General features: G+C 44.1%; 1 protein-coding gene across 4 annotated transcripts; it reads left to right on the top strand.

Annotated features, from left to right (window-relative positions):
• Positions 1–1,198: 1,198 nt before the first annotated feature.
• On the top strand, positions 1,199–26,735 carry telo2 (TEL2, telomere maintenance 2, homolog (S. cerevisiae)). Of its 4 annotated transcripts, none has more exons than XM_014156904.3 (20): positions 1,199–1,484; positions 1,738–2,091; positions 4,196–4,473; positions 4,656–4,724; positions 4,837–4,984; positions 5,096–5,198; positions 5,297–5,365; positions 5,453–5,594; positions 5,764–5,900; positions 6,167–6,363; positions 6,813–6,901; positions 11,102–11,193; positions 11,284–11,400; positions 12,025–12,096; positions 12,197–12,370; positions 12,507–12,598; positions 12,802–12,901; positions 13,098–13,162; positions 13,277–13,392; positions 26,330–26,735. In XM_014156904.3, exons 2-20 carry the CDS (start codon positions 1,748–1,750, stop codon positions 26,446–26,448), a joined length of 2,523 nt encoding a protein of 840 aa, XP_014012379.2. In that variant the 5' UTR covers positions 1,199–1,484; positions 1,738–1,747; the 3' UTR covers positions 26,449–26,735. The 4 variants fall into 4 exon arrangements, with proteins under 4 accessions (XP_014012379.2, XP_014012380.2, XP_014012377.2 ...); XM_014156905.3 differs by having other exon boundaries at positions 4,193–4,473; positions 12,218–12,370; XM_014156902.3 differs by having other exon boundaries at positions 4,193–4,473.
• The last annotated feature ends 104 nt before the right edge of the window (positions 26,736–26,839 follow it).

Genomic DNA, 26,839 nt, shown 5'->3' with positions numbered 1-26,839 from the left:
TTTTCTCACATAATTTTGCTGCAAATCCAGTGTTTTATTTGACAAAATTAAAAAAAGAATGTCCCTCTATGTGACAAGGGAGAACTCAAATGGTAAGTTTCTTTGTAAATTGTGCAGGCATTCAAACATGTGCCCAGTATAATCTTCAGGTAATTAATATTACATGTCTATGTTTTGGATGAAAAACAACTATCTAATACAATAGTTTGACCTAGCTCTCTCTTGTGTCGCCCATTCTATGCAGAGGAAGCCTTTCCCCCTCTATCCCCAACTCCGCTGTCCCATGGAGATCCTCTCCATCCCCAGAACCTCCCCAGCAAGGTCCCTGCCTTTTTCCACTATCAGCCTTATCAATACTGGAGCCCTTCATCTCCAACCCATCATACCCACCTGCAGGCTATGGACATGTACTACCAGAACCCACAACAAGCCTCTGCCCCCTGGGAACAGCAAAGTCCTAGCTATACTGGCTATACAACATCCTCTCATACTGAGCAACAGTATGAAATCTTCTACAATTATCCCCTCTCCCATGGAGATCACTACCATACCATGCAGTATCAGGGGGCTCTATGGTTGCCACCACCGATAAAGGTACCACAAACTCCCACCTATGACAAGCGGGTGTTGGAACAGATAGGTCCTGTGTGTCCTCTGATGGTAGCCATGATGGTGTCAGGTATACCAGTGGTCCCTGTGGTTGGGATAGGCTTGGGCAGTGTGCGGTTTACAGCCCAACAGTTCATGGAAATGAACCCGAGGATGGATGTGCTTTGGAAGGAGGAGATGGAGGATATTCTGGCATCATTCAACAGTTCTGAGGAGGAGAGATACTGGAGTGAAGGATCATTCCTAGCACAGCTGTACAGCAGTCATATTCCTCTTGGCCAGTTTGACCACTTCGTCTGATAGGGCTAGGAGAGGCTTGTACAATAAAACATATTTAGTACAATATTGAGTTTTATATGACCAGTACAATATTATCATTTAATTTTTATATTGTGGAAAGTAGCCGCCTACCTCTGGATGTTGAATATTGATTTTACTTACACTTACACTGGTATGTTTATGCATGTTTTCAATTCCGGTTCACTCAGAATAAAAGAAAGTCTCAATAAAAAGTCTGACTTGTTACAAACATGTTGGCCTGTTGAATGTAACTCATAAGTCCTCACACGGAACTTTTCATGTGCGTACTTTTATTCAGTACGGACATATTTTGTTAGCGCACTCATTTAGCGCGGCAGGCGTTTTTTATTTTGTATCGTGAAAAAAGTAGCTAAGACTAGCTAGAAGAATATAGGTTGTTTTTAAAGCAGTTTGAACCTTAGTTTGTTTTGGGCTGCAGTATTTGTTCAACTAGATTAATTCACCGCGTGAAACCGTTTCAAACGTTTATCACCCGGTGAGTAGTCCAGAGGTGTGGGAATACAATCTGTTATTCTGGCTAATGGTGGCTACAGGCTAGTTAACTAAACATTCAGGTGAGTGCCTAATAGTCTTTCATCAGTATCCCAACATAGGACCTCTTCTATTGACGTCTGTAGTTAATTGGTCCAATAATAACAATTAAGGGATCGGGCTGTCAGTAGTTAGCTATCTAAACCAAATCTCATGATGCTGTTAACAGATTTATGCATTTCTGTGTAACGTTACCTAGGTAGGAAGCTAGCTAGCAGTGATTTGAAAGTATTGGTAGAACACGTGAACTATATAAACTAATCTTGTCCCCAACAGGTGCTGGAGAATGATGCCGTCCCTAACCCCAGATGTTGAAGTTCGACTCTCAGTGGGCCAATGCGTCCGAACTCTCACTACCTCCAAAGAGAAGGAAGAGGTGACCAAAACTCTACACACACTAACCAGTTACCTGGACGATGGGCCTCAAAGTACAATTACATCAACTCAGCGAGCAGAGTTCAGTCGAGCCCACTACACCCGGACCCTACAGTTTCTCATCAGTAACATCAATGCTGATTGGCTCCAGCTTCTTACCGTTGCCCAGTGCACAGAATTGTGGGATGGTTTGTTCCTCCGAGGTCCTCCAGACCAGACTCTGTTAGTGCTGATGGATGGTATCAGCTCATTGAGGTGAGAAAAATGTTTTAAGATGTTAATAGTGAATACTTAGTCTTTTAGAATCCAAGGGGATTCTAAAAGACTCATTCAAACCATGGACCACAGCGCGGCCAGTGTATACAACAATCCCAACTATTAACGCTATATGTATAAACGTTAATAGTGCAAGTCGGTTTTGGAATCCTTTGGAAGTTAACTTTAATATCATCTAGAAATAATTGTACCAATATATAATATATACGTACTGTACACCTTCTAAACAGTTGCAGCTGACAGTATTTTTCAGTTACCCTTCTCTGGCTTTCTTCTTCCGTTACACATAGGCGTTCAGAGATTCTAGATAGCTAATAAGAACAGGCGGTTGCCTCTGTTCTGTAAACAAGCTGGAAAGTTGGTGTTACATGGAAATATGGCGGTGTTGGATTTGTGTTAAAACTATGTCCAGTAATTGTACATTTAAAAAAATATATACACTATTGTTCAAAAGTTTGGGGTCACTTAGAAATGTCCTTGTTTTTGAAAGAAAGGCAATGTTTTGTCCATTTAAAATAACATCAAATGATCAGAAATACAGTGTAGACATTGTTAATGTTGTAAATGACTATTGTAGATGGAAACGGCAGATTTTTTTTTATTTTTATGGAATATCTACATAGCTGTACAGAGGCCCATTATCAGCAACCATCACACCTGTGTTCCAATTGCATGTTGTCTTAGCTAATCCAAGTTTATCATTTTGAATGGCTAATTGATCATTAGAAAACCCTTTAGCAATTTATGTTAGCACAGCTGAAAACTGTTGTGCTGATTTAAAGAAGCAATAAAATGGACCTTCTTTAGACTAGTTGTATCTGGAGCATCAGCATTTGTGGGTTCGATTACAGGCTGAAAATGGCTAGAAACAAATAACTTTGTTCTTAAACTCGTCAGTCTATTCTTGTTCTGAGAAATGAAGGCTATTTCATGTGAGAAATTGCCAAGGAACTGAAGATCTCATACAATGCTGAGAACAGCGTAAACTGTCTCTAACCAGAATAGAAAGAGGAGTGGGAGGCCCCGGTGCACAACTGAGCAATAGGACAAATCCTCAACTGGCAGCTTCATTAAATAGTACCCGCAAAACACCAGTCTCAACATCAACAGTGAAGAGGCAACTCCGGGATGCTGGCCTTCTAGGCTGAGTTCCTCTGTCCAGTGTCTGTGTTCTTTTGCCCATCTTAATCTTTTATTTTTATTGGCCAGTCTGAGATATGGCTTTTTCTTTGCAACTCTGCCTACTGTGGACCCCTGTTTTCTGTGAAGGGAGTAGTACACTGCGTTGTACGAGATCTTCAGTTTCTTGGCAATTTCTCGCATGGAATAGCCGTCATTTCACAGAAGAAGAATAGACTGATAAGTTTCAGAAGAAAGTTATTTGTTTCTGGTCATTTTGAGCCTGTAATCGAACCCACAAATGCTGATGCTCCAGATACTCAACTAGTCTAAAGAAGGCCAGTTTTATTGCTTCTTTAATCAGCACAACAGTTTTCAGCTGTGCTAACATAATTGCAAAAGGGTTTTCTAATGATCAAATATCCTTTTAAAATGATCAACTTGAATTAGCTATCACAATGTGCCATTGGAACACAGGTGTGATGGTTGCTGATAATGGGCCTCTGAATGCCTATGTATATATTCCATAAATAATCAGCCGTTTCCAGCTACAACAGTCTTTTACAACATTAACAATGTCTACACTGTATTTCTGATCTATTTGATGTTATTTTAATGGACAAAAAAATGTGATTTTCTTTCAATAACAAGTACATTTCTAAGTGACCCCAAACTTTTGAACAGTAGTATATTTCTCAATGATATTACATTTCCAAAGGTTTACAAAACCATACGTGAGGATTGTTAATGTTTAAACAGAGCATCTGGGCTGTTTACACATTCCATGCGACAGCGAGACAGGAATATATAATGGGCTACTTGATACTGTGAATAACTGTGTCTTTGCTGCCGGCGACCTGTGTGGTAATGATATACTCATCTTGTACATTTCTCTGATTGATTCTCCTTGTTTGTGTGTGTGTTTTGATGTGCATGAATGTGTGTGATCGTCTATCTCCAGCAGCCCCAGTGCAGGTCTGGACCGTTTAGTCAGCATCCTAGAGCGGTTCCTTCAGAGTGGTCGTCTGACAGTCCTACTGTGGACCCGCTGTCAGGGGAAGGTCCCCTCCGACTCTCCCCAGCTCAGAGAGACCCTGTTGGGCCGCCTGGTGGCTCTGCCTGACCTGACTGCCAACCAGCTGCACCACCACAACAAGACCCTCTTCCTCCCCCAGCAGTACTACCCCCTATTGGCCAGAGATATGCTCACTGTGCTAGAGAGAACCTGTAAGGCTCTGAGAGGTTTGTATGCCCATCCATCAGTTTATGTCTACTTTATATAATGCAGAAGATAGTACTTTTTTTAATATAGGACAGTACTTTCTGATTAAGGGCCTATTTATGGCTGTTTTAACTTTAACTGTCTTATTGGAAAAGTATTTTATTATGTGTGTAACTCACTGTCAATACACTATTGTTCCCAGATAGAAAAGACTGCTCTCTGACTTTTGTGGCCCAGGCACTGGGGAAGGCCTGTGTTCAGGGACACAGTGGTAAGCAAGGCTACAAACAGCATGTGTTCCTCCTGCATTGATGATTGTCAACTGTAACACTTTCCCATTGTATCATCAGAAAGGTTACATAATTGTGTGTTTCTCTCTGCAGGGTTAGTATTTGGGGTGCTGGCCCCTCGCCTCGCCTCCTGCACGCGTTCAGACATGGTGTGGCAAAGGGTGTGCTGGAAGCTGCTGGAGAATGTCCCAGAGCGCTGGCTGGAGAGCGTGCTCACTGGGATGGTGCAGGCTGTCAACAGGTGAGGGATGGGAGATAGCTAGAAGTTATCAAAAGGTGTCAAAAACAGACTTTTTAATGCACCGCATTTACCCCTCTCTCTCTCGTAATGTAAGTGTTATTTTTCCCCTAGACCTGATGCTCTGTCCAGGATCATGGGGAACCTGGTGTTGAAGAACAAAAAGGCCCAGTTTGTCATCACCCATAAACTGCTGCTGCTCCAATACAAATATGAGGTGAGACGGTGAACTGATGGTGAGTCTAGTCCATCTATCATTGTTGGAAATTGAAAAGCTTCTGTTATAGCTGAAGTCTTTAACTTCCTTTCTCCCAGACACGTGTGTTGAGCATTCTTCTGGGCTACCTGGCTCAGGACAGGGAGAGAAGGCCACTACTTATACAGGTGAGTGTACAACGTATAAGACTTGTGTTGTGATGATATATGGGTATATATGATCGTGTTATTGACTGTGTGTGCGCGTGTGTCCAGGTGCTGCGGTCGCTGTGCCAGGCCTGGGCTAACCCCAGTGCAGTCAGACACACCCCTCTGGAGCAGCAGCTCTATGTGAGCCGGGCTCTGCTGCTGTGTGTGGGACTACTGAGTGATGCAGAACTACAGGAGCTACGCTCAGGTAACACTCACAACACTACGGCACAGTATTATGTAACACGGTCAGAGCTGTTCACACTACTTTCTGGCCTGTCCGTCTCTGGGTTGTGTTCATTTGGGCATTTAATAGAATACATTTTCCTGCCCAATCAAGCACGACCCTGTTGTCCTTTCTCCTTCCTCCCTGTCAGAGCTGCTGCAGTGCATGCTGGGAGGGATGCAAAGCCACTTGGACAGCAATGTAGTCCGTGTGAGGCGCATGGGCATGGTGGTGGGGGAGTGTCTCAGCTCCCGCATGGACATCAATGGAGCCAAACTCAAATTCGAAGTACAGTATTGTATGGCACCTTTCCCTAGGCTTTGGGTGCATCTCTATAGTCTGAAGTGGCTCACTGTCCCTATTTTTCTTTTCTCTGCTCATACTGATCTGATAGAACTGAACAGGTGAAAACAAATACCATAATGCTTTCTCCTATTTACTGTTCAGATCAGTGCACATTAAAGAAAGGAGATAGGCTATGTCTGTCTTGTTATGAGTCCTGTGTAGGACTCAGGAAAGGGTGTGTGTTCATTTGTTGTGTTTCTCTCGCTCAGTATGAGCATGATGAGGAGACCAAGGAGCTGCTCTCACTGATGACTCCACTGTCTGAGGAAGAAACAGAGCCGCTTGATGACAGATTGGATCTTCCTCAAGATGTCAAAGGGCAGACTGTACCCTCTCAGGCAGTACCATCCCAGGCTGCTTCCGTGGCCCAGAAATCAGGAACTGACCCAGACTCAGAGCTGGATAGGTAAGAGATAGTATTATCATAATCAAACCCATAACACTCAGTAATACCACTTGTTATTATTTTTTTTTTTTCACCTTTATTTAACCAGGTAGGCAAGTTGAGGACAAGTTCTCATTTACAATTGCGACCTGGCCAAGATAAAGCAAAGCAGTTCGACAACATACAACAACACAGAGTTACACATGGAGTAAAACAAATATACAGTCAATAATACAGTAGAAAAATAAGTCTATGTACAATGTGAGCAAATGAGGTGAGATAAGGGAGGTAAAGGCAAAAAAAGTCCATGGTTATACACTACATGTATTAACATAATTTTGTCTGTGAGACTGAAGTTTTATATTTAATTCAAATCACTACAATCTTCCCATGGACAGTTAAGAAGGCATGGTATAGTAGTGTTGTATTGATTAGGCTCTATGTCCCTGTCCTGTGTGTGTTTGAACCAGTGATGATGAGCTCACCCCCTATGACATGTCAGCTGACCAGGAGATGAGCCAAGCTGCCCCACCTCGCTACCTCCGAGACTGTCTGGAGGGTAAGATACAGTATATAGGTCTCTCCAACGGTGGGAGATGGACGAAGCAACGCATTGTATTTTACAGCAAAATCTGTCTGAAGGCTATCATATATAGGTTCATTTATGCTCTAAAATTGTTTGTTCATATGGGCAGAATATTGTATAAAATTAAGAAAAATGCCCTGCATTCATTGCCTTCATTTTAGACTAAATAAATAAACAAGTTTGGGGGATAACTTGAAAAATGTAATCCATAAGCCTACTAATGCATGAATTAATTAATAAAAGTGTGCACATATAAATACATTTTATTTCAACCTTGTAATAAGTATTAGGCTATAGTGATCGGTACCAGTAGCCTGTGTATAGTGTATCAATAGGCTACGAGTTGCATTTTTTGGATATGAAAAAGAGGGAAATATTACTGCACTGCACATAGGAAAGTGTCCAGACGACTGTGAGCTGATTAACCAGTAGGCTAGGGGTGAATGTTATCATCTGAATAGGAGACCCATTATATGCCATCACCTAACTTGCGCGATTCTTCAATAGGCTATGCGTAGGCTAATATACCTACTTGTTGGGTGCGCATTTGGTATCCAATTGTTTAGTTAGGCCTAGTGATATTCTCGACCTTCAGCTGATCCAGGAAATGTTTTTCTGAATGACAGTCAAGTGACAAACAGCCTGTAGCATGCCTGTGCGGGAAAACGGTGTTCGTAAGAATGTCCAGAATATCTTGATGTCTTGTTCATTGCGCCAGTGAAGTCAGTTGGATCCAATCCAATACCCCTTAATTTATGTTGATTATCTGCTATTGTCTGCTGGATTTACAGCCGTGTCTACAAGATTTAACAGAGAATGCATCAATGTAACGTGTTAATGTCTTCATGTTTCTGTGCGTCGGATTGGACACGGAGTCTAGGCTGCTGTGCGCAATTGTGTAGCCTAGGCCAGTGTTTCCCAAACTTTTTTTTTTAATAGTCCTATACCCCTTCAAACATACAACCTCCAGCTGCGTACCCCCTCTAGCACCATGGTCAGCGCACTCTCAAATGTTGTTTTTTGCCATCATTGTAAGCCTGCCACACACACACTATTCAATACATTTATTAAACATAAGAATGAGTGTGAGTTTTTGTCACAACCCGGCTCGTGAGAAGTGACAAATAGCTCTTATAGGACCAGGTCACAAATAATAATAATAATAATAATCAATCATTTCTCTTTATTTAGCCATCTTACATATAAAACTTTATTTGTTAATCGAAAATTCACCACAGGTTAATGAGAAGGGTGTGCTTGAAAGGATGCACATAACTCTGCAATGTTGGGTTGTTTTGGAGAGCGTCTCAGTCTTCTTTCATTTTCCACACACAGTCTGTCCCTTTATTTAGTTTTCATGCTAGTGAGGGCTGAAAATCCACTCTCACATAGGTACGTGGTTGCAAAGGGTATCTGTGTCTTAATAACAGTGCGATTTGCCAAGGCAGGATACTCTGAGCACAGCCCAATCCAGAGATCTGGCAGGCTTCTGATTAAATTCAATTTTCACAGAACCGCTTGTTGCAATTTCGATGAGGCTCTCTTGTTCAGATATCGGTAAGTGGACTGGAGGCAGGGAATGAAAGAGAGAACGAATCCAGTTGTTTGTGTCATCCGTTTCAGGAAAGTACCTGCGGCCAGTCGTGTGAAACTCGTCATCAGACAAGTGAAAATGATGTTCAGTAAAGAAAACTTTAAGCTCGTCTCTCAATTTAAACAAAATGTGTCAATACTTTGCCCCTTGATAACCAGCGCACTTCTGTATGTTGTAAAAGTGTTACATGGTCGCTGCCCATATCATTGTATAGTGCATAAAATACACGAGAGTTCAGGGGCCTTGCTTTAACAAACTTAACCATTTTCACTGTTGTGTCCTAAACGTCTTTCAAGCTGTCAGGTATTCCCCTGGCAGCAGAGCCTCTCAGTGGATGCTGCAGTGTATCCAAGTGGCGTCGGGAGCAACTGCTTGTAAGCGCATTACCACTCAACTATGTCTCCCTGTCATGGCTTTTGCGCCATCAGTACAGATACCAACACATGTTGACCACCAAAGTCTATTTGATGTCACAAAGCTGTCCAGTACTTAAAAAATATCCTCTCCTGTTGTCCTGGTTTCCAGAAGAGGATGTCTTCCTAATTGACCTCCCCATAAACATAACGGACATATACCAGGAGCTGTGCCAGGTCCGCCACGTCTGTTGACTCATTCAGCTATAACTCATAGAATTCACTGGCTTGTATATGAAGCAGTAATTGTTTCAAAACATCTCCTGCCATGTCACTGATGTGTTGTGAAACAGTGTTTGATGAAGTCATTGTCTGTTTAGTTTTTTTTTTTCTTTTTTCGCCCAGCATTGTCCCAGCGATATCCGCGGCAGCAGGAAGAATTAAGTCCTCCCAAATATTATGGGGCTTGCTTGTCCTTGCCACTCAGTAGCTCACCATATATGACTCATCTAGCCCCTTCTTATTAATGGTATGTGTTACTGTTACATATCTTACTACTCTAAAGTCGTCTTTATTCTCACTCAAAAAACTCCCGTGGCTTTTTCAAATTGTCATGTTTTGTTTCTAAATGTCTGCGCAAGAGTTAAGGTTTCATCGAGTTATGAGATAGTACTTTAGCACGTGTAACACACTCTGGCTGAGGAAAGGCACTACTCCCAATATAAGTGAACCCCAAATCAATGTAGTTCTCATCATATTGGGGTGGCAGGTAGCCTAGTGGTTAGAGCGATGGGCCAGTAACCGAGTGGTTGCTGGATTGAATCCCCAAGCTGACAAAGTAAAAATCTGTCATTCTGCCACTGAACATTGTAAATAAGAATTTGTTCTTAACTGACTCGCCTAGTTAAATAAAAATATATATATTTGTGCCTCTTCGTTGTCTGTTTGGCGCGTTCCCGGGTAAGGGGGTAGTAGCTCTTCGGCTGCATCAGATTCACAACTGTCAGTGTCCATGTTAGCTGGGCTAACAACAAATGTAGAATTACTGATGCTAGCATTGGATGTGCTCGTGGAAGCAGAACAACTTGTGTCGTTGACAGGTGAATGTGTAGTACTGCTGGTAGCACTGGTATGTGTCTCTATGGCTACTCAGGCGAGGGGGAAAAAAGCTCACCCAAATGTATTAGAATTGGACTGTTTGAAAATGTGAATTTTTTTGGAGGGGAAAAAAAATATATATATAGAGAGAGATTTTTTTTTTGTGAATCGCGTTTTTATTTGGCGTACCCCCATCGGCATTGCTACTCCCGTTTGGGAATACCTGTCCTAGGCTATTGCACGGAACACCGAAGGTATTTCCTTTCTGTTATTCAGGACATTTAATGACAACAAATGAGAAGCCTAGTGGGCTTATAAACAAAGTGATTTGATGAATCTGAATGATGTAAATCATGATGATGGTAAGAGCCCCAGTAACAGATTGACTCCGATCCCTTTCATCATAGAGGCTGTTGTTACTTTGTGTCTCTAAAATCACAATGTTTCTATTTCTATTGTCATGTGACAAATAGTATTTTCTTATTTGAAACCATCAAATGTCGGCCTTTTACCAGATCCGAATAGACACAGTTTCACATTTTTTGACAGACTAAAATAGAAACAGGCAATAGGCTACAGCTTGCTTCAGTTTCACCGCCAAATAGGCCTACAAGGAAACTGTATCTCGACAACAGTGACTATTCAGGGGGGTTTGTACGCAGTGTAGTACCTTCCACAAAAAGTTATGCTTGACAAAAAGACAAGTAAGCAGAGATTGGGGGGTAGCCTAGCGGTTAAGAGCGTTGTGCCAGTAACCGAAAGGTTCGAATCCTTCAGCCGGCAAGGTGGAAAGATCTGCTGTTCTGCCATTGAACAATGCAGTTAATCCCCGACAACAACTGCTCCTGGCCGCCGATGACGTGGACATCGATTAAGGCAGCCCTCCGCGCCTCTCTGCTTCAGAGGAGTTGGGTTAAATTGGGAAGACGCATGTCGTTTGAATGCATTCAAACTTCCAAGAAGCCAGTGTAAAAAAGATAGCTCATATGTGCAAGTGTCTTTTGAATGCATTCAGTTGTGTAACTGACTAGGTATCCCCCTTTTCCATTTAAGCTTACCAATGCTCGCTTCATATTACTAACTTGTTAAATGATTGGTCCATTCATCCTTCCATCCATCTCTCCCCAGCCTTCCTCTCCTCTGAGGACCCAGTGAGGGTGGATCTCAGTCTGAGAGCCATTGAGGGCTTGGTGAGGAAGAACACTTCTACAGCCCAAGAGGTGAGAGGTCACACACTGTTTACTACATTCAAATGATAAGCATATAGTTCCCTTGTTATAGTCGTTCCCTTAATGTTTGTCGCTCCTCAGGTCAGTGTTGAGCTGAGCAAGGTGCTGCTGCACATGGAGGACAGGTACAACACTGTGGGTTTCCTGAGTCTCAGGCAGGCTGCTATGGTGGCCCTCACTGTCACCGACTCTGTCCCCGTAAGATATTTCACCTTAATGGTTTAGTTTCATACACTGAGTGTACAAAACATTAGGAACATATTCTCTTTCAATGACAGACTGACCAGATGAATCCAGGCAAAGCTATAATCCCTTATTGATGTCACTTGTTAAATCCACTTCAATCAGTGTAGATGAAGGGGAGGAGACAGGTTAAAGAAGGATTTTTAAGCCTTGAGACAATTGAGACATGGATTGTGTGTGTGTGTGCCATTCAGAGCGAATGGGTAAGACAAACTATTTAAGTGGCTTTGAATGGGGTATGGTAGTAGGTGCCAGGCACACCGGTTTGTGTCAAGAACTGCAACGCTGCAGGGTTTTTCACAATCAACAGTTTCCCTTTTGTATCAAGAATGGTCCATCACCCAAATGACATCCAGCCAACTTGACACAACTGTGGGAAGCATTGGAGTCCAGCATCCCTGTGGAACGTTTTCGACACCTTGTAGAGTCCATGCACCTATGAGTTGAGGCTGTTCTGAGGCAAAGGGCAGCTCAATATCAGGACCGTGTTCCTAATGTTTTGTACGGTCTGTGTGTATTATCAATATTCACTGCTAAATACACCATGTCCTTTTTAATTCTCATCCCTTTCATTCACAGGTGACTGAGTATCTGACCACGGAGTTCTACTCCATGAACTACAGTATACGACAACGGCTGGATATTTTGGAGGTGAAGAGAACACGGTTCCTCCCTAGTATCTTTTGTGAATGTAGAATGCCTTTATAAAGGCTTCATAACTATTTATTAACTGTTGTCTCCCCTATGTAAGGTCCTCATTATGTCTGCGCAGGAGCTCTCTCAACCAATCACTGACAAAGGAGGTCCATCCAAGTCCATTCAGCGGGTTACCATGGATACACCCGTTTACCCCGGCGATGACCCCATACACTGGCGACAAGTGGTTGAGAGGCGGATTCAGAGTAAGACCAAACGGCTCAGTAAGGTAGGCTGCACAACAGTTTCAATAAAGTTATTTCTTTGCCTTTTAAATAATACTGGAATTAAGACTCTAACCATACAGTAGCTAAATCTGATTCCTGATCAATGTTAAGATGAGTTTTGTTCTGCCCTCATTTCAGGGCGTCACTCACCCCCCAGCCAAGCCCACCCCAAACCGTTATGCCCCTGTTGCTGGCCACTTCTTCTTCCCTCTGCTCAGAAACTATGACAGGTAATGTGTGGGAATGTATGGGTCCCTAGCAAGTGAGTGTGAGGCAATGTGAGAGACTGTATGTGTTAGATACAGTATTCTTCATTTGAAGCACAGTTTATTTGTGTTACACCTTTTTTGCTACACAATTGTATTTGAGTTCTTGTATGCAAGTGAACAACGTTGTTCCACTACTAACATTTGTCCTTGACCTTGACTCCTAGGCCTCAGGTGACCTTTGACCTGCTGGGCGGTGACCACCTGGTCCTGGGGAGACTGATCCACACGCTGGGACTCCTCATGCACCTAGCAGTCAATGCTCCGGTAGGCTACAACTCGATTTCTTCTGATGTCACCTCATAAAATGTCCCCCTTGCTGTGACTAGACTAGTATTTGACTGAGTGAGGTGTCTAAAACATGTCCATTATTCGCTACTGTATATCATAATGTCACCTCAGAAAATATCCCCATTGCTGTGACTTGACTATGTGATTGAATGGGTTGTCTGGTGTTTTGCAGGTGGCCACTCAGATGGGCAGAGCTCTGTTGGACTTTGTCTGGGCCGTACGCTACCACGTTGACCAGTGAGTATATCTATACATTCGTCATAAATAGGAAACTGTTTGAGTGTGGGTAGGAAGGAAGGTCTTTTGTCGGACTGGTCTATGGCTTACCCAACCTCTGTATTTCCAACATAGGATGGTGCGGCGAGGAGTCCTATTTGCTGTCTGCTCCGTCTTTCTGAGCATGCCCAGTCAGAGTTTGCTGGTGGAGCTCAGTGATCAGCTGTTTGAGACCAGAGCATGGCTGGCAGGTGAGAATACAGGGCAGAGCAATATAGTATCACTTCTGTTACTATATACAAGAGTAGAGACCAGACTACTGTATCTCAACATACTTGACAGAGTTGTCTCACCCAGTCAATTCAGGAAGTACAGTTTATTGACATTAGTAGTAGTTTATTATGATTACATGTAGGCCGTACTTGGCAGCTAAAGCTGAATTGCAGTACACAGAACATAAACAACTTTGAAAAATCACATGGCCGCTGGATAATGGCGCCGAAGGAGATGGCTGCCGTTTTACGGTCTCCTAACCAATTGTTCTATTGTGTGTGTTTTTTTGCATTATTTGTAAGTTATTTTGTACATAATGTTACTGCCGTTGTCTCTTATGACCGAAAAGAGCTTCTAGATATCAGGACATCGATTACTCATCTCGTACTGGAAGAATTTTTCTATAACAAGTCGGACGCGAAGGATTTACTTCAGACACCCGACAAGTGTCTGAACGACGACATGAATAACATGCAGCTGGCGCGTTTTACGCTGCATCGGCAAGATAGAACAGCCGCCTCCGGTAAGGCAATGGGTGTCGGTCTGTGTATATTTGTAAACAACAGCTTGTGCACAAAATCTAATAGTGAGGAAGTCTCAAGGTTTTGCTCGCCTGAGGTAGAGTATCTCATGATAAGCTGTAGACCACACTATTTACCAAGAGAGTTTTCATCTATATTCTTCATAGCTGTCTATTTACCACCACAAATCGATGCTGGCACTAAGACCACACTCAATGAGCTGTATACAGCCATAAGCAAACAGGAAAACGCTCATCCAGAGGCTGCACTCCTAGTGGCTGTGGACTTTAATTAATGCAGGGAAACTTAAATCCATTTTACCTAATTTCTACCAGCATGTTAAATGTGCAACCAGAGGAAAAAAAACTCAAGACCACCTTTACTCCACACATAGAGACGCGTACAAAGCTCTCCCTCGCCCTCCGTTTGGCAAATCTGACCAAAATTCTATCCTCTTGATTCCTGCTTACAAGCAAAAACTAAAGAAAGGAGAACCAGTGACTCAGCCAGATGATGCAGATGCTAAGCTACAGGACTGTTTTTCTAGCACAGACTGGAATATGTTCCGGGATTCTTCCAATGTCATTGAGGAGTACACCACATCAGACACTGGCTTCATCAACAACTGCATTGATGACATCGTCCCCACAGTGACTACGTACAGTTGTGGCCAAAAGTTTGGAGAATGACACAAATATTCATTTTCAGAAGGTTTGCCTCTTCAGTCTTTAGATATTTTTGTCAGATGTTACTATGGAATACAGAAGTATAAGTACAAGCATTTCATAAGTGTCAAAGGCTTTTATTGACAATTACATGAAGTTGATGCAAAGAGTCAATATTTGCGGTGTTGAGCCTTCTTTTTCAAGACCTCTGCAATCCGCCCTGGCATGCTGTCAATTAACTTCTGGGCCACATCCTGACTGATGGCAGCCCATTCTTGCATAATCAATGCTTGGAGTTTGTCAGAATTTGTGGGGTTTTGTTTGTCCACCCGCCTCAAGGATTGACCTCAAGTTCTCAATGGGATTTAGGTCTGGGGAGTTTCCTGGCCATGGACCCAAAATATTGATGTTTGTTCCCCAAGCCACTTAGTTATCACTTTTGCCTTATTGCAAGGTCCTCCATCATGCTGGTAAAGGCATTGTTCGTCACCAAACTGTTCCTGGATGGTTGGGAGAAGTTGCTCTCGGAGGCTGTGTTGGTACCATTCTTTATTCATGGCTGTGTTCTTAGGCAAAATTGTGAGTGAGCCCACTCCCTTGGCTGAGAAGCAACCCCACACATGAATATCTCAGGATGCTTTACTGTTGGCATGACACAGGACTGATGGTAGCGCTCACCTTGTCTTCTCCGGACAAGCTTTTTTCCGGATGCCCCAAACAATCGGAAAGGAGATTCATCAGAGACAGTGACTTTACCCCAGTCCTCAGCAGTCCAATCCCTGTACCTTTTGCAGAATATCAGTCTGTCCCTGATGTTTTTCCTGGAGAGAAGTGGCTTCTTTGCTGCTCTTCTTGACACCAGGCCATCCTCCAAAAGTCTTCGCCTCACTGTGCGTGCAGATGCACTCACACCTGCCTGCTGCCATTCCTGAGCAAGCTCTGTACTGGTGGTGCCCCGATCCCGCAGCTGAATCAACTTTAGGAGACGGTCCTGGCGCTTGCTGGACTTTCTTGGGCACCCTGAAGCCTTCTTCACAACAATTGAACCGCTCTCCTTGAAGTTCTTGATGATAAATGGTTGATTTAGGTGCAATCTTACTGGCAGCAATATCCTTGCCTGTGAAGCCCTTTTTGTGCAAAGCAATGATGACGGCACTTTTTTCCTTGCAGGTAGCCATGGTTGACAGAGGAAGATCAATGATTCCATGCACCACCCTCTTTTTGAAGCTTCCAGTCTGTTATTTGAACTCAATCAGCTTGACAGAGTGATCTCCAGCCTTGTCCTCGTCAACACTCACACCTGTGTTAATGAGAGAATCACTGACATGATGTTAGCTGGTCCTTTTGTGGCAGGGCTGAAATGCAGTGGAAATGTTTTTGGGGAATTCAGTTCATTTGCATGGCAAAGAGGGACTTTGCAATTAATTGCAATTCATCTGATCACTCTTCATATCATTCTGAAGTATATGCAAATTGCAATCATACAAACTGAGGCAGCAGAATTTGTGAAAATTAATATTTGAGTCATTCTCAAAACTTTTGGCCACGACTGTACACACCCAAATCAGAAGCCATGGATTACAGGCAACATCTGCACTGAGCTAAGAGTAGAGCTGTCTCTTTCAGGGAGCGGGACAGAGCTTTGGACTAGTAACCGAAATGTTGCAAGATCGAATCCCCGAGCTGATAAGGTAAAAATCTGTCGTTCTGCCCATGAACAAGGCAGTTAACCCACTGTTCATAGGCCGTCATTGAAAATAAGAATGTGTTCTTAAACAGGTCAACATTCACAAGGCCAGAGGGCCAGGCGATTACCAGGATGTGTACTCCGACAATGCGCTGACGAACTGGTAGGTGTCTACACTGACATTTTCAACCTGTCCCTGACTGAGTCTGTAATACCAACATGTTTCAAGCAGACCACCATAGTGCCTGTGCCCAAGAACACTAAGGTAACCTGCCTAAATGACTGCCGACCCGTAGCACTCACGTCTTTTACAATGAAGTGCTTTGAAAGGCTGGTCATGGCTCACATCAACACCATTATCCCAGAAACCCTAGACTCACTCCAATTCGCACAACGCCCCAACAGATCCACAGATGATGCAATCTCTATTGCACTCCACACTGCCCTTTCCCACCTGGACAAAAGGAACACTTATATGAGAATGCTATTAATTGACTACAGCTCAGCGTTCAACACCATAGTGCCCTCAAAGCTCATCACTAAGCTAAGGACCCTGGGACTAAACACCTCCCTCTGCAACTGAATCTTGGGCTTCCTGATGGGCTGCCTCCAGGTAGAAAGGTTAGGTAACAACACATCCGCCATGCTGATCCTCAACACAGGGGCACCTCAGGGGTGCGTGCTCAGTCTCCTCCTGTACTCCCTGTTCACTCATGACTACACGGCCAGGTACGACTCCTACACCACCATTAACTTTGCCGACGACACAACATTGGTAGGCCTGATCACCGACAAATATGAGACAGCCTATAGGGAATAGGTCAGAGACCTGGCCGTGTAGTGCCAGGATAGCAACCTCTCCCTCTACGTGATCAAGACAAAGGTGATGATTGTGGACTACAGGAAAAGGAGGACCCATTCTCATCGATGGGGCTGTAGTGGAGCAGGTTGAGAGCTTCAAGCTCCTTGGTGTCCACATCACCAACAAACTATCATGGTCCAAACACACCAAGACAGTCATGAAGAGGGCACTACAACACATTTTCCCCCTCAGGAGACTGAAAATATTTGGCATGGGTCCTCAGATCCTCAAAAATCTCTACAGCTGCACCATTGAGAGCATTTTACTAATCCAAGATGGCGTAGCAGTCAGACGTCTTTATCTTTGTCCTGTCGTGTCCCTTGTCTATATCTTTTTCTTCGCATATCTTTAAAAAATATTTTCCTAAACCTCAACTTCTAAATACTCTCCTGCAACCCGCCTCAGCCAATGTGGCGTGGATCTGGGGGTTTTTCTAAATTATTTCTATTTAATTCGGATCTGGAATCCTTCAACTGAAGCTAGCCAGCTAACTACCTACCAGCTATCAGTCAACAAACCACTGCTAGTGGTCATCAACTAACCTTTAGCTCGGAAAGCTCTCGCCAGTTCGTACAACGTGACTAAAACCAGAGCATAACGGGCCTATTTTTTTTCTCTCCATATCCCTGGATTCCTACCGCAAACTCTGAACATTTTCATCTGGATCTTCGCAGCTAGCTAACCGCAATCCTGGGTGACTACTCCTGGCTAGCGTTTCCATCCCGGAGCAAGCACCAATTAGCCTGAAGCTAGCCCGGCTAGGGCTCCTGGGCTACCACTGAAGCCCACTCCTGGGCTACAATATCCGGACCCCTTTTACTGCCGGTACGGGGCACGGATCCCCGCCGATCCTCTACAACTGGAATACCGACAATCTGCTCGAGGATTCCAACAGGCCCCTCAGGCACGATGTCCGCTGAAGGCCTATTCTGCTAACCGCGGCCTGCTAGCTACCTAGAGCTACTTGGAACCCTACTAATCCACGACTGGTCTATCGACGTCACCGCACGAAGAAGCAAAAACAGACTTACCCTCCATCGCGACGTCCCCCAAAGGCCCTTCTGCTAACTTGCTTGCCCCGGTCTGCTAACTTGCTTGCCCCGGTCTGCTAACTGCTAGCTTGCTTGCCCCGGTCTGCTAACTGCTAGCTTGCTTGCCCCGGTCTGCTAACTGCTAGCTTGCTTGCCCCGGTCTGCTAACTGCTAGCTTGCTTGCCCCCGTGTGCTAACTGCTAGCTTGCTTAGCCCCGGCCTGCTAACTGCTAGCTTGTTAGCCCCGGCCTGCTAACTGCTAGCTTGTTAGCACCGGCCTGCTAACTGTATGAATCGCCGTGTCCCCAGCCAGCCCAACCACTCGCTGGACCCATATGTTCACTTGGCTACGCATGCCTCTCTCTAATATCAATATGCCTCGTCCATTACTGTCCTGGTTAGTGATTACTGTCTTATTTCACTGTAGAGCCTCTAGCCCTGCTCAATATGCCTTAACCAACCATGTTTTTCCACCTCCTACATATGCGATGACATCACCTGGTTTAAACGTCTCTAGAGACTATATCTCTCTCATCATTACTCAATGCCTAAGTTTACCTCCAATGTACTCACATCCTACCTTACCTTTGTCTGTACACTATGCCTTGTATCTATGCTATCGTTCCCAGAAACCTGCTCCTTTTACTCTCTGTTCCGAACATGCTAGATGGCCAGTTCGTATAGCCTTTTAGCCGTACCCTTATCCTACTTCTCCTCTGTTCCTCTGGTGATGTAGAGGTTAATCCAGGTCCTGCAGTGCCTAGCTCCACTCCCACTCCCCAGGTGCTCTCTTTTGTTGACTTCTGTAACCGTAAAAGCCTTGGTTTCATACATGTTAACCTGTTATGGCTAGAGGGCAGTATTTTCACGGCTGGATAAAAAACGTACCCGATTTAATCTGGTTACTACTCCTGCCCAGTAACTAGAATATGCATATAATTATTGGCTTTGGATAGAAAACACCCTAAAGTTTCTAAAACTGTTTGAATGGTGTCTGTGAGTATAACAGAACTCATATGGCAGGCAAAAACCTGAGAAGATTTCATGCAGGAAGTGGCCTGTCTGACAAGGTGTCGTTCTTCTTGTCTCTGTTTATTGAAGAGTGAGGATCTTAGCTGTCCCGTGACACTTCCTACGGCTGCCATAGGCTCTCAGAAGGCGGCAAAACGCTGAATCGTGGCTTTGCAGGCTCTGGCTGAAACAAAGTAGCGCGTTTGGGTAGTGGCTGGTTACAGTACTGTGAGACTCAGGCTCGTGCCCGCGTCGACTGAAAGCTTTGTTTTCTTTCCTCTGTTTAGCTAAATGGACATTCCCGGTCGGAATATTATCGCTTTTTTACGAGAAAAATGGCATAAAAATGGATTTTAAACAGCGGTTGACATGCTTCGAAGTACGGTAATGGAATATTTAGATTTTTTTTGTCACGAATTGCGCCATGCGCACGACCCTGATTTACCATTTCGGATAGTGTCTGGGACGCACGAACAAAACGCCGCTATTCGGATATAACGATGGATTATTTTGGACCAAACCAACATTTGTTATTGAAGTAGCAGTCCTGGGAGTGCATTCTGACGAAGACAACAAAAGGTAATCAAACTTTTATAATAGTAAATCTGATATTGGTGAGTGCTAAACTTGCCGGGTGTCTAAATAGCTAACCCGTGATGGCTGGGCTATGTACTTAGAATATTGCAAAATGTGCTTTCACCAAAAAGCTATTTTAAAAACGGACATATCGAGTGCATAGAGGAGTTCTGTATCTATAATTCTTAAAATAATTGTTATGCTTTTTGTGAACGTTTATCGTGAGTAATTTAGTAAATTGTTAGCAAATTCCCCGGAAGTTTGCGGGGGGTATGCTAGTTCTGAACGTCACATGCTAATGTAAAAAGCTGTTTTTTGATATAAATATGAACTTGATTGAACAAAACATGCATGTATTGTATAACATAATGTCCTAGGTGTGTCATCTGATGAAGATCATCAAAGGTTAGTGCTGCATTTAGCTGTCTTCTGGGTTTTTGTGACATTATATGCTAGCTTGAAAAATGGGTGTCTGATTATTTCTGGCTGGGTACTCTGCTGACATAATCTAATGTTTTGCTTTCGCTGTAAAGCCTTTTTGAAATCGGACAGTGTGGTTAGATAAAGGAGAGTCTTGTCTTTAAAATGCTGTGAAATAGTCATATGTTTGAAAAATTGAAGTTTTTGTATTTTTGAGGAATTTGTAATTCGCGCCACGCCTATCATTGGATATTGGAGCAGGTGTTCCGCTAGCGGAACGTCTAGATGTAAGAGGTTATTAACATTAGAAGCCTACTCCCTAAATTTGTTTTACTCACTGCTTTAGCACACTCTGCCAACCTTAGTGTCTGAATCCTGGCTTAGGAAAACCATCAAAAACCCTGAAATCTCCATCCCTAACTATAACATTTTCCGCCAAGATTGAACTGCCAAAGGGGGAGGTGTTGCAATCTACTGCAAAGATAGCCTGCAGAGTTCTGTCTTACTATCCAGGTCTGTACCCAAACAATTCGTGCTTCTACTTCTAAAAATTCACTTTTCGAGAAACAAGTCTCTCACTGTTGCTGCTTGCTATAGACCACCCTCTGCCCACAGTTGTACCCTCGACACCATATGTGAATTGATTGCCCCCCATCTATCTTCTGAGCTTGTGCTCCTAGGTGACCAAACTGGGACATGCTTAACACCCCGGCCATCCTAAAATCTAAGCTTGATGTCCTCAATCTCACACAAATGATCAATGAACCTACCAGGTACAACCCCAAATCCGTAAACACGGGCACCCTCATAGATATCATCCTAACTAACTCGCCCTCCAAATACACCTCTGCTGTTTTCAATCAAGATCTCAGCAATCACTGCCTCATTACCTGCATCTGTAATGGGTCTGCGACCAAACGACCACCCCTCATCACTGTCAAACGCTCCCTGAAACACTTCTGCGAGCAGGCCTTTCTAATTGACCTGGCCGGGGTATCCTGGAATGACATTGACCTCATCCCGTCAGTGGTTATTCTTTAAAAGTGCCTTCCTCACCATAAGCATGCCCCATTCAAAAAATGTAGAACTCCAGACCTGTCTGCCTTTGACCAGCACAAAACATCCTGTGGCATTCTGCATTAGCATTGAATAGCCCCCATGATATGCAACTTTTCAGGGAAGTTAGGAAAGCTAAGGTTAGCTTTTTCAAGCAGAAATTTGCATCCTGTAGTACAAACTCAAAAAATTCTGGGACACTGTAAAGTCCATGGAGAATAAGAGCACCTCCTCCCAGCTGCCCACTGCTCTGAGGCTAGGTAACACTGTTACCACCGATAAATCCACTATAATTGAGAATTTCAATAAGCATTTCTCTACGGCTGGCCATGCTTTCCACCTGGCTACCCCTACCCCGATCAACTGCCCGGGACCCTCCACAGTAACCCGCCAAAGCCCCCACCATATCTCCTTCACCCAAATCCAGATAGCTGATGTTCTGAAAGAGCTGGAAAATCTGGACCTCTACAAATCAGCCGGGCTAGACAATCTGGACCCTCTCTTTCTAAAATGATCTGCCGAAATTGTTGCAACCCCTATTACTAGCCTGTTCAACCTCTCTTTCGTATCGTCTGAGATTCCCAAAGATTGGAAAGCTGCCGCGGTCATCCCCCTCTTCAAAGGGGGTGACACTAGACCCAAACTGCTACAGACCTATATCTATCCTACCATGTCTTTCTAAGGTCTTCGAAAGCCAAGTTAACAAACAGATTACCGACCATTTTGAATCCCACCGTACCTTCTCCGCTATGCAATCTGGTTTCAGAGCTGGTCATGGGTGCACCTCAGCCACGCTCAAGGTCCTAAACGACATCATAACCGCCATCGATAAGAGACATTACTGTGCAGCCGTATTCATCGACCTGGCTAAGGCTTTCGACTCTGTCAATCACCACATTCTTATTGGCAGACTCGACAGACTTGGTTTCTGAAATGATTGCCTTGCCTGTTTTTTTTATTTTTATATATACCTTTATTTCAACAAGGAACACAGACTGAGACCAAGGTCTCTTTTACAGCTAGTTCCTGCGTATACATGTTTACACATACAGTTTAGGTACAATGATTAAGAAACTACACAGGACAAACAAAACGATCACAGATAACACAAAAAAATACAACAACATTTTACATTTACACATCGCTTATTCCCCTAACAGCACAAGAACTTGCATTACCCAAAACAGTTACAAGCAATACAAAAATAAAAATCCTCCAATAAATATTTAAAATGGGCAAGGGGGACAAGAGTCTCAAGTTTAGTCTGCAGGCTATTCCATAGGCAAGGAGCGTAACAGGAAAAGGCAGCCATACCCAACTCTGTGGAAATCGCATGGGCCTCAAGTGTAATCCATGCTTGAGACCTGGTTTTAGGAATTATAATTCTAATATTGATGAGTGATACCAACTACTTCTCTGATAGAGTTCAGTGTGTCAAATCGGAGGGCCTGTTGTCCGGACCTCTGGCAGTCTCTATGGGGGTGCAACAGGGTTCAATTCTCGGGCCGACTCTCTTCTCTCTATACATCAATGATGTCGCTCTTGCTGCTGGTGATTCTCTGATCCACCTCTACGCAGACGACACCATTCTGTATACTTCTGGCCCCTCTTTGGACACTGTTTTAACTAACTTCCAGACGAGCTTCAATGCCATACAACTCTCCTTCCGTGGCCTCCAACTGCTCTTAAATGCAAGTAAAACTAAATGCATGCTATTCAATCGATCACTGCCCGCCCGTCCAGCATCACTACTCTGGACAGCTCTGACTTAGAATACGTGGACAACTACAAATACCTAGGTGTCTGGTTAGACTGTAAACTCTCCTTCCAGACTCACATTAAGCATCTCCAATCCAAAATGTAATCTAGAATCGGCTTCCTATATCGCAACAAAGCATCCTTCACTCATACTCCGACCTGTACGCTCTCGTTGGTTGGCCCTCACTTCATACTCGTCGCCAAACCCACTGGCTACAGGATATCTACAAGTCTCTGCTAGGTAAAGCCCCGCCTTATCTCAGCTCACTGGTCACCATAGCAGCACCCATTCGTAGCACGCGCTCCAGCAGGTATATCTCACTGGTCACCCCCAAAGCCAATTCCTCCTTTGGTCGCCTTTCCTTCCAGTTCTCTGCTGCCAATGACTGGAATGAACTGCAAAAATCACTGAAGCTGGAGACTCATATCTCCCTCACTAGCTTTAAGCACCAGCTGTCAGAGCAGCTCACAGATCACTGCACCTGTACATAGCCCATCTGTAAACAGCCCATCTATCTACCTACCCCATCCCCATACTGTATTTATTTATTTATTTATTTATTTTGCTCCTTTGCACCCCAGTATCTCTACTTGCACATTCATCTTCTGCACATCTACCATTCCAGTGTTTAATTGCTATATTGTAATTACTTCGCCACCATGGCCTATTTACTGCCTTACCTCCCTTATCTTACCTCATTTGCACTCACTGTATATAGATTTTTTTTTTCTACTGTATTGTTGACTGTATGTTTTTTGTTTATTCCATGTGTAACTGTGTTGCTGTATGTGTCGAATTGCTATGCTTTTACTTGGCCAGGTCGCAGTTGCAAATATATATATATATATATATATATAGATTTAACTTGTTGCATCATTGCATGGTATGGCAACTGCTCGGCCTCCGACCGCAAGTGACTACAGAGGGTATTGCGTACGGCCCAGTACATCACTGGGGCCAAGCTTCCTGCCATCCAGGACCTCTATACCAGGCAGTGTCAGAGGAAGGCCCGAAAAATTGTCAGACTCCAGCCACCCTAGTCATAGACTGTTCTCTCTGCTACTGCATGGCAAGCGGTACAGGAGCGCCAAGTCTCGGTCCAAAGGCTTCTTAACAGTTTCTACCCCAAGCCATAAGACTCCTGAATACCTAATAAAATGACTACCCAGACTATTTTCATTGTCTCTTCCCCCCCCCCCCCCCTTACACTGCTGCTACTCTGTTTGTTATCTATACCTAGTCACTTAAACTACCTAAACTCAGAAAAAAAGAAACGTCCTCTGTCAACTGCGTTTATTTTCAGAAAACTTAACATGTGTAAATATTTGTATTAACATAACAAGATTCAACAACTGAGACATAAACTGAACAAGTTCCACAGATATGTGACTAACAGAAATTGAATGTGACCCTGAACAAAGGGGGTGGGGGTCAAAATCAAAAGAAACAGGTAGTATCTGGTGTGGCCACCAGCTGCATTAAGTACTGCAGTGCATCTCCTTCTCATGGACTCTACCATATTCGCCAGTTCTTGCTGTGAGATGGTACCCCACTCTTCCACCAAGGCACCTGCAAGTTCCCGGACATTTCTGGGGGGAATGGCCTTAGCCCTCACCCTCCAATCAAACAGGTCCCAGACGTGCTCAATTGGATTGAGATCCGGGCTCTTCGCTGGCCATGGCAGAACACTGACATTCCTGTCTTGCAGGAAATCACGCACAGAACGAGCAGTATGGCTGGTGGCATTGTTATGCTGGAGGGTCATGTCAGGATGAGCCTGCAGGAAGGGTACCACATGAGGGAGGAGGATGTCTTCCCTGTAACGCACAGCGTTGAGATTGCCTGCAATGACAACAAGCTCAGTCCGATGATGCTGCGACACACTGCCCCAGACCATGACGGACCCTCCACCTCCAAATCGATCCCGCTCCAGAGTACAGGCCTCTGTATAATGCTCATTCATTCGACGGTAAACACGAATCCGACCATCACCCCTGGTGAGACACAACTGTGACTCGTCAGTGAAGAGCACTTTTTGCCAGTTCTGTCTGGTCCAGCGACGGTGGGTTTGTGCCCATAGGCTATGTTGTTGTTGCTGGTGATGTCTGGTGAGGACCTGCCTTATAACTGGCCTACAAGCCCTCGGTTAAGCCTCTCTCAGCCTATTGCGGACAGTCTGAGCGCTGATGGAGAGATTGTGCGTTCCTGGTGTAACTCGGGCAGTTGTTTTTGCCATCCAGTACCTGTCCCGCAGGTGTGACGTTTGGATGTACCGATCCTGTGCAGGTGTTGTTACACGTGTTCTGCCACTTTACATGTAGTTTACATGTACATATTACTTCGACTAACCTGTACCCCTGCACATTGACTCTGTTCCAGTACCCCTTGTATATTGCCTCGCTACTGTTATTTTACTGCTGCTCTTTAATTATGTTATTTTCATTTTTGACTCATCTAGTTTTTACTCCACTTTTTTTCTTAACTGCATTGTTGGTTAAGGGCTGGGAGAGGTTAGTTCGGGTACCAGCCCGAGTCGTGTCAACTTGCTTTCATCCTCAGTCCTCCTCAGCTTCTCTGCATCCACACTGGACTTTGTAGGCGCACTCCTACTAATGGGCAGCACCCACTTGGGTGATGCTTAAGCTGCCACTGGCGCTAAAAAGCTCACCGCACATCAGTTCAAAGTAGTACGACTCCTTTGCTGTCGCCACACTGCAGTCCCACTTCTCAAATATAATGATTTTGTTGATGAACTGAAAATGGCAGGTTGTTTTCAGGGTATTTCTGACCCTAAGCCTACCATTGGGTCTCTAGCATGTCACATTAGCGCTGTAAGTTTTACACACCCTTGATGACATCATTCAGGGCTGACCTTGGTTTATGTGTATTTTAGGGATGACCAGAAAAATGTGGTTAAAAAGAGCACAGTCCAGATGTTCATGCAGCTGCTCAGTGTGTGTCAATCTGAGATCACACACACACACACACACACAGCTGGGGTGAGCATTGCTGGGAAATGGAGGGAATCCAGGATATCCTGTCCTGCGCAGACTGTCTGACGCCATTCACTCATCAATGGGAATTTAAATTCTCCCAAGGACATTACCAATAGTCCAGAAGACACATGAATGTTAAAAATGTTACAGAATCATAAACGTTTGGGTTTTCAATGTGAATCAACTGTGTTGCATTTTAAAAAAGCCTTGCATTAAAAAAAATGACATGCTTGTTTTATTGCTTGAACAGCCTTATTGTTCCTTATGGTTAATTTCTACCTGTTTACGGTAATAATGATACTCATGGTCCGACTTTTTGTGCTGTTGACAGACGTAGCTGAAGGGGACCCTGATGCAGACTGCAGGAACCTGGCCGTGCAGAGCTTGGTGCTGCTGGAGAAGAGTCTGAAGACTGAAATGAACCCTGCTGCACTGGTCCTGCAGTCATGATCACAACATGATGATACACAGTGGACCTTGAAGTCCTATCCCTCTGGTGTACAAAAGGCAACAGACAGCTAGTGTATTGGTTGTGACTGCCGGTGTATTGGTAGTGACTGCTTTAGGACACTGGTTGTGACAGGAGTACAAATTTAGCTTGCCAATAGGAACTGGCTGGCAGAAAGCCCGAGGATGTGGCGGATCCTGGACACTGAAGGATGTCCTTTAAGCTAGAGCTACAGGTGCTGCTGGCCCACCATATCCTGAAATGAATAAATGCATGCCAAAGGAAAGAAGTATGTTTATGTGAAGGAGGAGTGTGGAACAGTGCTACACACACACTGCATTGCTTGCTGTTTGGGGTTTTAGGCTGTGTTTCTGTATAGCACTTTGTGACATT

The sequence above is a fragment of the Salmo salar genome, chromosome 19, assembly GCF_965601325.2.
Source record: "Salmo salar chromosome 19, fSalSal1, whole genome shotgun sequence".
Classification (NCBI taxonomy): Eukaryota; Metazoa; Chordata; class Actinopteri; order Salmoniformes; family Salmonidae; genus Salmo; species Salmo salar.
Note: the sequence above shows the minus strand (reverse complement) of the source record. Positions and strands in the feature narration are given on the sequence as shown.

Coding starts and splice junctions, on each gene's coding strand:
- telo2 (XM_014156902.3), top strand. CDS start 1,748: ATGATGCCGTCCCTAACCCCAGATGTTGAAGTTCGACTCTCAGTGGGC. Junction 4,474..4,655: donor AACCTGTAAGGCTCTGAGAG/GTTTGTATGCCC, acceptor TATTGTTCCCAG/ATAGAAAAGACTGCTCTCTG. Junction 5,595..5,763: donor ACTACAGGAGCTACGCTCAG/GTAACACTCACA, acceptor CCTCCCTGTCAG/AGCTGCTGCAGTGCATGCTG.